This window comes from Emys orbicularis, chromosome 1 (assembly GCF_028017835.1).
Source record: "Emys orbicularis isolate rEmyOrb1 chromosome 1, rEmyOrb1.hap1, whole genome shotgun sequence".
NCBI classification, from domain to species: Eukaryota; Metazoa; Chordata; order Testudines; family Emydidae; genus Emys; species Emys orbicularis.
In genome coordinates this window covers 91,562,197-91,573,597 of record NC_088683.1, presented here as the reverse complement: position 1 = coordinate 91,573,597, position 11,401 = coordinate 91,562,197, and the positions used below count along the sequence as shown (strand labels likewise).

Here is an 11,401-nt window from a genome sequence, read left to right as displayed (position 1 = left end):
CACAGCTATTTTAAGTAAAAGTCATGGACAGATCACAGGCAGTAAACAAAAATTCACGCTCATGACCTGTCCATGACTTTTACTATATACCCCTAACCCAAACTTGGGCCAGGGGGCTCGGGGTGCTCTCGGGGGGGGGGGGGTGTGCTGGGGGGGTTGGCCCAGGACCCCTCCTGGTGCTGGGGGGAGGTGTGTGGGTGGCGTCGGGTGGCCCAGGACCTCTTCTGGTAGTGGATGGGGGAGGGTTGGCGGGGCTGGCAGGCTCCCTTCCTGGTTCCCATCAGCATGTCCCTGCAGCTCCCAGGGCGAGGGGTGGCCAGGGGGGCTCTGCATGCTGCTCCCACCAAAAGCACCTGCTCCGCAGCTCCCATTGGCCAGGAACCACAGCCAATGGGAGCTGCAGGGGTGCCGCCTGTGGGCAGGTGCAGCACGCAAAGCCCCCTGGCCCCTCCGCCTGGGAGCTGCAGGGACATGATGGTGGGAACTGGGGACCCCCCCCCCGAGGTAAGTACCATCCCGCACCCCAAACCTCTGCCCCAGCCCTGACCCCCCTCCCACACACCCAAACTGCTGCCCGGAGCCAGCACCGGCTGCTGCAGAAGTCACGAAGGTCACAGATAGTCACGGAATCTGTGACCTCCGTGATAGACATGCAGCCTTACTCATGAGTAGTGGAACGGAGGAGGCAAGGAGACAGGAGCTGATCAACGTCCTTCTTCAAACTACTCCTGACACTGTAACTATGCCAATGTGACTGGGGGGGGGAGGGGCTGAACGCGACCCACAGAGTTCTAACATAGGGACTAACCACCCTCATTCCCAGTAAAGAAGTGTGGCCTGCAGAGACTACAGTTCCCAGCATCCAATAGTTCACAATGCACACTGCAGGCTGCCACACTGCATGCTGGGATTTGGAGTATCTGCTGACCATACTCCTTGTTGTTTTTGCTGACCATACTTTCACACAGCAAGCTGCTCCGCTTAATGCCAGTTCCGCACACCCTTACAGATCCCAGCAAGATGGCAGTGTGTCTTTCAGTGGGACAAAGCGTGGGCACCCTCTTTCATCTGCCACATCCTTCAGCCGATCACAGTGGCAGAAAGAAAGAAAGAAAGAAAGAAAGAAAGAAAGAAAGAAAGAAAGAAAGAAGCACCAGCCTTTTAATTATCGGGCTATCTGTAAAATGAAGAAGGGGACAGCTCGAACAGGACACAAAGGAGCACATGGGGGTGTTCATTTCTCCCCCGCCGAGTTTACACCCAAACACACGGCTCTGGTGTGCACAAGAACAGCGATGTACACAGCCACAGGGGGCCGACAGGCTCCCGTGGAGACCTGACCACACTGAGCTATGAGTGGGATGGTGGCACAGCTCCTGACATGTCCTGACAGACCCATGCAGGCTCCCACTCATGCACATCGCCCCCTACTGTGCGCCCCAATACTGCAGACACCCCAACACTCCTCGCTACCCTTCCCCCCCACCTTTCCTACCTCACCTTTCTCTTCAGACCCCCTTCCTCTCCCCTTTCCCCTCCGACTCCCTCCTCCTACCAGTTTCTCCCCTTTCTCTTCTGACCCTCCTCTCCCCTCTTCCGACCCTCTCCCCTCCCCCCACCTCCTCCCCTTTCCCCTCCTCCCACCTCTCTCCCCTTTCTCTTCTGACCCTCCTCTCCTCCCCGTCCTCCCTTCACTCTTCCAACTCTCTCCCCCACCTCCTCCTCTCCCCTTTCTCCTGCGACCTCCCTCCCCGGCGCTTTCCCGCGCTTTTGTTGCCTTCTCAGGCAGTCTCTACAATGCCAACGTTCTCTCTCCCGTCCCAGGCGCCTTCCTATTGGCCTGTGGGGCGTCCCCCGAGCTGTGATTGGCTACCTGCCACGTGCTGCCGGTGTTGCTGGGCCGTGGCGGCAGCGCATGCGAGCTGGCTTGGGGGAGCCGCAGCAGGAGCTGGGCGGTGGGTACGGGCGGGGAATGGACGGGCTATAGAGCCACTCGGGCCGGAGGGATACTCCGCAGAGATGCCTGAGGCCTCCAGCTGCTCGGGGACTGTCTGACTGTAATTGAAGAGAGCTGGGGAGAAACCGGGAGCAGAGCCAAGAAGGGGGAAGAAGCCTATGGAAGGGGGGCAGAGCTAATAGGAAAGAGAGGGCAGAACTCCCAGAAAGGTGGCAGCGCCTATAAAAAGGGGGGCAGAGCTTATAGTGAAGGGGTAACGCCCATAGGAAAGGACTGAGCCACAGAAGGAAGTACAGAGGCCAGGGAAATGGGCGCAGAGCTCACAGAAATGAAGGAAAGGCCAGAGCCTGTATACATAGTGGGGCAGGACCCAAAAAGAAAGGACAAAGACCATAGAAAAGGGAAGCCAGAGCTCTGAAGTTGCGATGGTTGTTGCTGAACAGTTCCTAGGGAGCCTCTTGCTATGCATTTATATGATTTAAAATCATGTGAAGAGCAGACTTAAAAAAAATCCCTCTTTGATTCTTTAAAATGTCTCTTTCTGTGAGGATCTGAAGGAGGGATTCAGGCTTTTTATAACGACAGTTCTGTTTGATCTGATTTTCTTTCAGTTGTGGAACTTCTGGAACCATTAGTGATAATAAATAATTATTAATAATCTCTCCCCCCTGACTGGTCTATAATAACAGAAATGTCAGCAAGATTCTAATCAGGATCTTCACCCACAAATTTAAGAGAAGGGTGAGGGCAAGGGCAAGCTAGTTTCCCCTAAATGAGTGGAAATTTAGAAATTACCATATACATAATTTGTTTTTTTATTATTTTAAAATAATTTAAAAGATGGAAGGAGGTTTTAAGGAACAGAATATGCAGGGGTATGAAAATGTGACGTGGTCGGTACTTTAGAGACTGCTCAGAAAGGATGTTAATTATGGCTCCAGTCTGGCAGTATTTAGAGAAGGAAAACTTCTAATGACTTCCAATAGTGTAGTAGTTTTGCCTGTGTAAAGATTGTGGGATTGAGTCATATTAAATTGCCTAGTTCACGTTTGCAGGGTAATTGCAGCAAGCCTTTTCAGACTTTTTTTCTGGAGGATATGTTATGTCCTCAGTATGCTTATTTCTGTGCCTAAATCTATGTGGAAAAGTCATTGATAGTATCTGGAAAAGAAAATGTGAACTTTGTTTTTGATATTCATTACACATTAATTTTTTATTTATCTGGCTTTTGCCATGATTGAGAAATTCATACAAATTCATTACATCAGAAATAATAAATGGGTACATTAAAGCATGGATACTATTCCGTAGTACAACACAAAATCAATATACCAGATATTTATTCCATAAGGAAACCAATTACCTTAAATATAATTTCCTACATGTCAGTATTATTTATGACCACCCTAATGCAATTTTAAACTATAGTAGTCTATTTTAGCAACATAGGGTCTGCTCCAGCTTTCACTGAAATCAATGGGTGTTTTTCCAGTGATTTCAATGGCAGTTGAATTGGGCCTTTAAAAAGCAGATGACAGCATAAAAAAGTCATTTCTGCTTCTGTTTAATATAATTTCTGTAAGTATTTTTCTTTTTTCTTCACTACTAGCATTTAACTTAAAAGGGTATTTAGGTGACTTTAAAAGGTCTGCTTCTATTGCGTATTCTCCCACCCCCACCTAACATCATAATTTACTGTGACGTCCCACTTAACTGAGAAAATGATTATGATGTCACAAAGAACAGTGTCTTCTAGTGACTTCAGTGGGAATTGAGAGCACTCAGCACATTGCAAGATGGAGCCCAGCGCATGTTATGGAAAAAGATTAACCACATCATTTCAGGGCAAGAAATAACTGCCTGCCTGCCTTAATTTAGTGTGTTTCAAGCCACACTGTACAACTAGCCCACCATTGTGGTAGATCAGCAGTTCTCAAACTGTGGGTTGGGACCCCAAAGTGGGTCACAATCCCATATTAATGGGGTCACCAGGGCTGGCTTAGACTTCCTGGGGTCCGGGGCCGAAGCTGAAGCCTGAGCACTACCGCCTGGGGCTGAAGCCCAAGGGCTTTAGCCCTGGGTGTTGGGACTCAGATTACAGGCTTCTGCCTGGGACTGAAGCCCTTGGGCTTAGGCTTTGGCCCCTCCCCACCTGGGGCTCCAGCTGGCTCAGGCTTCGGTCCCCCCTCCTGGGGTCATGTAGTAATTTTTATTGTCGAAAGGGGGTTGCGATGCAATGAAGTTTGAGAACCCCTGTGGTAGATCAAGTTTTACTACATATTGATAGTTTGCTTTCATAGGGAGAGGAGAAAATCATTTAACATTCCCTTCATAACCTCCTGCGGGAAATGAGCTGGATTGTTCTGCTTCAACACTCTCAACTTTACTTGTTCATCAACCCAACACACATACTGTAGTGTAGACTCACTCTATTTTTAAGTGCTATTTATTTATTTATTTCATAAAACTTAATGTTCCATTGCAGCTTTTGATGGAGACATCTGGCGACTGTAGCAGCCCATATGTCAGGGTGACTCCTGGGTTCCTGACACATCTGCAAGATTTGGAGCCCCAAGTGGCAAGAAGACGCTTATCTCAGGCACGACACCGGGCTACGCTGGCAGGACTCTTCAACAACCTGCGGGAAACTGTGTTTTCTCAGTCAGACAATTCAGCATCAAAGGTATGGAGAAGAAACTCTATTTGTTACGGATAAATATTTGCAAAGACAAAGTGTAGTTAACCAACGTAATCATTCTGATCACGATATCTTTGGGGTTCATGTATGTGTGTAATCTTATCATGTGCAACTTTCCCTGTGTCTCTTCTATTTGTATAAATACTCTCTTCAGAGCAAGAAAACTAAATGCCTTCTATTGTTACTGGCATGAGTTTATCATGTGACTTGTCTCCACTTAGTAGATTTTGAGCTTCTTCATAATGGCAGTATTTTGGAAGCTAGTCAAGGAATACCATGATTAAATTTCATCCTTGACGGACAGCTGTGAAATCAAAACTAGTGGGTTGTGGTTAGAAAGAGGGGAAAGTAGTTAATTCAGCCTCATGAGTTAATTTATATAGAGGGGGGAAGCAAACTGGGAAAGTATGTAAAAATAAAAAATCAAGCTGTAACATTTCCCGTGTTTTACTAGTTTTAGAAAATGTTTAAGCAAAATGGACTATATAAAAACAAGTGAAAAAGCACTGGTTTGGCACTAAAATGCTACCAGGGAGGAAGAATGTTATTGTGGTCAAGGCACAGGAAAAGGTATCAGGAGTCTTGGGTTCTGTTCCTAGCTCTGCCACTGACTCCCTTCGATAAATCATTTAGGTTATGTGTGCTTCAGTTTCCTGGTTTGTAAAATGGGGATGGTAATGCATATTTCAAAAGGGTATGTCCTTGTAAAGAGCCTTGAAATCCTTGGATGGAAGGTGCTTGAGAGGTGCAAAGTATTGTTATTTAGGGATTTCACCTGTTTGGACTCTAACTGTAACTTAGGCCTGGTCTACACTAACCCCCAAATTCGAACTAAGGTACGCAACTTCAGCTACGTGAATAACGTAGCTGAAGTCGACATACCTTAGTTCGAACTTACCGCGGTTCAGATGCGGTCCACATGTGGCAGGCAGGCTCCCCGTCGACTCCGCGGTACTCCTCTCGCCGAGCTGGAGTACCGCAGTCGACGGCGAGCGCTTCCGGGATCGATATATCGCGTCCAGACCAGACGCGATAAATCGAACCCGGAAGTTCGATTGCCAGCTGTCGAACTACCGCGGTAGTGTAGACCTGGCCTTAGAGTGAGGCAGGAGCTCTGATTGTTAAGTTCTGATGGAGATGCAGCCAAAGCTAATAATCATCATGGTCTCAGAAGCTAAATCCCAAACAGGATTATTTGTTTTGTCCAACAGGATTTACCATTCATTTATTATTGCTTGGAATGGAGGACTTCTGACTCCCTTTTAGAACTTTGATGAGTCCCATTGGTTTTTCCCAGCTTTACGCTGCTACCTTTGAAAGTATCACATCACAGCCATGATCCTTTTGGGTCAAGGAAGACTGGATTTCTTCAAGGGCCTGTGCACTGAGGAAGTCATTTCCTAATCCTTGTCAGTTAGTGATTGGCTTATGCCCTGAAGCATTGGATTTATATCCCCTACAAAAAAAATCTCTCTAAAGTAATTATGGATGTTCTTATTAACCATGTAAATGTTTAATCCTTTCTTGTATCCTCTGTGTGTTTAGTCACAAGTAGACAAATTCCACCTGGAATAATTGCACTGAAGGTTGTTAGGTTACTCCAGTTTTAGATCAGTGTAACAGAGCAGAATTTGGCTAAAGAGGTCTCCTTACATAGTTCCCACTGGAAATGATCAGGAAAAATGTATGCCTACAGTCAGAAAACATCCAACAATAAGCCATAAGGTGTAAAATAGTATCAATTATGTTTTTATTATTCATTATTAATTTATTGTTATTATTAATAATAGTAAATATAGCACCATTGATGTACATGATATTTTACAGATATACCTCAAAGAGCAAACAGTCCCAAAAGGAAGGAATTCCAAAAAGGAATTGTTGACTGTAGAGAATGGTCAGAGTAAACCTCAAACCTGTATGTGAATAGGTACAGCATGTAAATTAAAATCTTCATTTGTATTTGCCCTGATTCTTGGTTTCTTCCCTTTTTTCACATTCATCAGTGCAGTGGGCCACTTAATTGTTTTTATGGAGACATGGAGATAGCTAGTCAGCAAAAGGAAAAGGTGTAAAAGACACTTAAGGCATGTTAAAATGTCAGTCCAATCTGAACACAGGAAGATTGGTTCTGTTTTCTCTTTGTATTTAGTGTCAGGTTTTGCGTAAAGCTAAGAATTATATCCAGGAGCTGGAGCAAACCTTGGGTACCTTGCTGAAGATGAAAGGTACTGTATGGAAATATATACCTGAAAAAGTTTCCTTGGGCCTGCCTTTCATTTACTTGTTAAGTAGGGACAGCTAGCCAAGTGGCTGAGCCAGTATTAAAGGCAAGATGGGTGCCTTTAGGCATAGCACCAAGCAAGAGATAATGCATAAACTGTATCACCCAGGAATAGCCCGAGGAAGCATTGTGCTTCAAAGATATCCCTCTGACTCTCAGTTTCCTCCCTGCTTCCCCCTTGAACTGGTGGGCGAGGGAGGGCGGATTCAAATAGTAGTTTGTTGCTGGCCTACATCAGCAGCAAATTAAGGCTGCTCCTTCCTTTCCTCTCCGCACCCCATTTATTGCTGGCTCATCTGCACTGGCAGTGGATTGGGGAACTGTGCCCACTCCTCCTCACCCACATATTCCAGGGGTCAGTAACAGCATAGAGTGCCTTCTTACATCTGTGCACCCAAAATCCAGCTAATTAACAAAAGAGACAAAGGGGAGCTTCTTCCTCCCCTTATTTTCTCTGCATAGGTGCATAGTTCAACACACAATCTGGCCCTAAGTGTACAGCTTCTTGATTCACAAACATAGCTGGGGTCCACGTTTGGACTGGAGGGCACAGAGAGAATCTATTCTGGGCTAAAAGTAGGGCAGGAGGGGGACAGAAATCCCATTCAGGGTTTCCTCACAAAAATGTAGGAAGTGAGAAGTTTTAGTTAAGGAGTTACTCCAAGGGAAATGATTAAGACAGGTAATGGTGGGTTTGTTAGTTTTTTGTTTTTGTGGCTTATTGGGTCCTCCACACACACTTTTCCATTAGCCTATCCCAGCACTTGGAAACAAACACATTTTTTCTTCTGAATGAGGACAGTACAATGTGACTCCCTACAGTACCTGTCACACCCTTTAATCAGCTGGATCAGTTCCTGGTGAGTGGTGTGAGGTACTCCCTCCGCTAGGGCAGAATATGCTGGTTCTGCAGTGTTCCCAGCCCCATTTCCTTGCCTCCTCACCTGACTGAGGATCTGGGAACCAGAACTAAAATCAAGTATGTTTTCTGTTTTCAATGGTAGAGATTTGAACTCCATGGTGATGGTTTAAAGCTGCTGAACACATTTTTCATGTTTTAAGTGGTGTCAGAAAGACTCCCAAAAGCCTGAAATATCAATACTTCAAAGAAAGAAAATAACCACAAAATATAGTATTGACTAGTAGTCTCTTGGACTTTGCTTCACTGGCTGTTATTACTGAAAGCCAAAGTTATCAGTTCACTGATGAGGCCAGCATTATGAAGATATCAGTGCTCATAAACTGCTGACACAGCTGGTCATGTTATAAGGAAAGACAGAATGTCCCATCCAGTATTATTTTTGTCTAATCAAAAACTCTGTGTGACACTCAAATTGTCACCATTACTCTTTTTGATTGGGCTGGACGGTGAGTGAGATGCCAAATGCTCCAGTCTGTGACAGTTATCTTTCTGCTGACAATAGAGTCCTTCAATCTGGAGGATGGGAACCCGTCCAGCTTGGAGGAAGTCAAGGAGGAATATGTCAAGATGTACTTCAGCGATCACAGGTAATGACTCACACAGATCAAGAAATGATAATACTTTGCACTTGCTTCTAAAGCACAAAGCATCTCAAAGCACTTTGCAAATATTACGGAGCAATGGTTGTCTGTCCTTGTGAGGGAAGGAAATACACAGATTGAGATGAAGAGGTTTTAACTGGCAGGCAGGAAAAAAATTATTAAAATTGGACCCTTACAGTAGCTCAGTGCGTGTAAGCTCTGAGCACGTTGCTGGTCTCATTCCCAGTCAGTGCATGTATTTGCCTTTCTCTCCCCGTGTAGATCATCTCCACTTAGGGGCTTTCATTAGCCCTGCAATGCAAAAAAAAAAAAAAAAGTCACCTGCTCCAAAAGAATCATTGAGACTCCAAAGTGTTTCTGGCAGGGACCGTTTTAAATTGGTTGGGAAGCCATGCATTTGGCCTTGTCCCGTGTTTTCTTTCCAGTACTGCATCCCCTTCAGATGCCATGAGTGAGAGTGGCTCTACGGTTTGGTATTTGATTCAAGAATATGAAAAAAACTCAGTGGAAGAGGATGGGAAGCCAAGACTTATCCAGTCCCCAGCCACTTCATCTCCTGATCTGATGGAGTTTGAACGGTAGGAGTATAAGTGTGTAGTATTTTAGTAGTCTTCATGTGAAACAACCCATTCAGTCACTGCATATCATGTAGCTTTCCTGGGGTCTGACTTTGGATCCCAGGATCCCCAGGCCAGCAGAGACATCAATCTCAGCCCCTGTTGGTGTGGAAACTGAGCATCTTCCATGACTCTCAATTGATTCCCTCACTCCTGGCTGGCACTCGGAGCCTGAATACTGGCATGTCCAGCCCTCCTCAGCCACAGGGCATCTCCCTGCTTCACAAGCCTTTGAAAATCTTTGAGGGTTCCCCATCCTCAGGAAAGAGATGTAATGTTCTTTCAAGTATGTCAGTGTTCTAGCGTGAAGCATGAGGGTTAATATCCCTTCTAAAATGTTATAATTAATTATAAGAAGTCTGAGTATTCTTGTTATCCACATAAGTGTCTGTTCTTTTTTGAATCTTTAACCTTCTGCAATCTGATCTCACTGTCATGTTGTGTATAGGGCTTTTTATAAAATTTCCTGTTGTTGCTGATAATGGTTTCATAAAAATGGGAATGCAGTTGTGCCAGCAGGTGGCACAAGTCTGCTGCTTTCATTCTACAGTTTTATCCTTTACTCCTGTAAGAATCAGAAAAAAACAGTGCTTGTAGGCAGGTAGTGTGTACAGTACCTTGAAATATGCTGTTTAATGATTTTGGTGGACTAGTATAATTAGCTCCTCATGGGTTTCCCTTTCCCCTCCCTCACTGACATATGCAGAGCAAGACCTTTGCAGCAATATGTGGGATCTGTGGCATTTATCTTGAAGTTTCATGGCAGATTATAACTGCTGTATATTGAATCCTTCTCATGGGATCTCTCCTGTCTGACACAACACAGCAGTGATCTGTCCTGTAGGAACAACTTCACGCCTTTAGTAACGTGATACTGTAGCCACGTTTTCCATCCAACACCAGGAATCACAGCTTTTTTGAATAACTGTTTGTGTCCGTCATCTAAACTGGTCATCCAGGGCTGATAGTAGCACAAAGTACTATCCCCTCCAAAATGTTATCAATTCTTGCCAGCCTCTAAAGAGATTGGAGGTCCATGATTCACATTTAGGTTTTTAACACAGCCGCCTGATCCTAGTTCATCCGCTCATAAGGATCTACGCCAGCCATTCCTTACCAATCAAGATCAGGACCCCATTCTGTTAGGCACTGGACAAAGGTATAGTGAGGGACACAGTTCCTTCCACTTAAATCACACAATAATAGGCAAAGGGTAGATAGGAAACAGAGGCACAGAACAGTACTATACAGCTGGCTTCCGTGGCATTTGAACCCCAGCAGCAGCTACTTGTAAGTGCTTCGGATCAAATATCCCTGTATAAATTGTGCATATAAAATAAAAAAAACACTTGAAACATATTACAATATTATAAGGGGGTCTGGATGGTTCCATGTCCGTGGTTGTTTGAGCAGAGACAATGTGATTAAGTGGCTAGGGACCTGTAGTGGGAATCAGAAGATCTGGATTATATTCCTAATTCTGCCACAGATCAGCTGTGTGACCATGGGCGAGTCACTTCTCTGTGCTTCTGTCTCCCTGCCCACCATTCACCTACCTCATCTATTTAGACCAGCGGTTCTCAAACTTCATTGTACCGTGACCGCCTTCTAACAGCAAAAATTACTACATGACCCCAGGACGGGGGACCGAAGACTGAGCCCGCCCGGGGCAGCGGGGCTGGGGAGGGCAAAACTGAAGCCCGAGGGCTTCTGCCCTGAATGGGGGGCATGTAACCCTAGCACTGAGCAGTGGGGCTTGGGCTTCAGACTTGCTGGGGCCCAGGCCCAACACCAGCCTTGGTGACCCAATTAAAATGGGGTCGCAACCCACTTTGGGGTCCCGACCCACAGTTTGAGAACCCCTGATTTAGACTGTTTTTGATGCAAAGACTGTCTCATTGAGGGTGTGGATGCATACATATATATGTTACACTGCTCTACAGCCAAAATGCTTCTGAAATAAATGTAGTCAAACTTTACTAATTCTGGGTCACTGAGAACGAAAATGATGCTTAAAATTGTTGATTGGCTCTAGTTTTCAAGATATGCTATTGGGTCAGTATATACAACCCTTGACTTGGGAATGGCGGAGGATAAGTGAGTTATAAAGGGAAGGGATCTCAATTTAAACCAGAAATGACTAAAATACATCTTTGACTGGATCTATGAATAAATCTATGACTGGGTTTGGACAGTACTTGCTTTTTAGGCAAAACAATGAATGATGCAATCTGAAGCTGGTATTGCGTCATACATGATATGAATTGCATCATGTTATTCCTAGAAGTCATGGATGATGCAATCATAACGAAGCTTACATC

The 11,401-nt window shown here is 45.2% G+C and overlaps 1 protein-coding gene across 1 annotated transcript in view; it reads left to right on the top strand.

Moving 5' to 3' along the window:
• Positions 1-474: 474 nt before the first annotated feature.
• The window catches only part of STRA8 (stimulated by retinoic acid 8), a 36,340-nt gene continuing 25,413 nt past the window's right edge, over positions 475-11,401 (top strand). The window contains exons 1-5 of the mRNA XM_065397503.1: positions 475-504; positions 4,443-4,640; positions 6,808-6,883; positions 8,364-8,448; positions 8,889-9,041. Coding sequence (XP_065253575.1) covers positions 475-504; positions 4,443-4,640; positions 6,808-6,883; positions 8,364-8,448; positions 8,889-9,041 — 542 coding nt within the window. The remainder of the gene's footprint in view (positions 505-4,442; positions 4,641-6,807; positions 6,884-8,363; positions 8,449-8,888; positions 9,042-11,401) is intronic.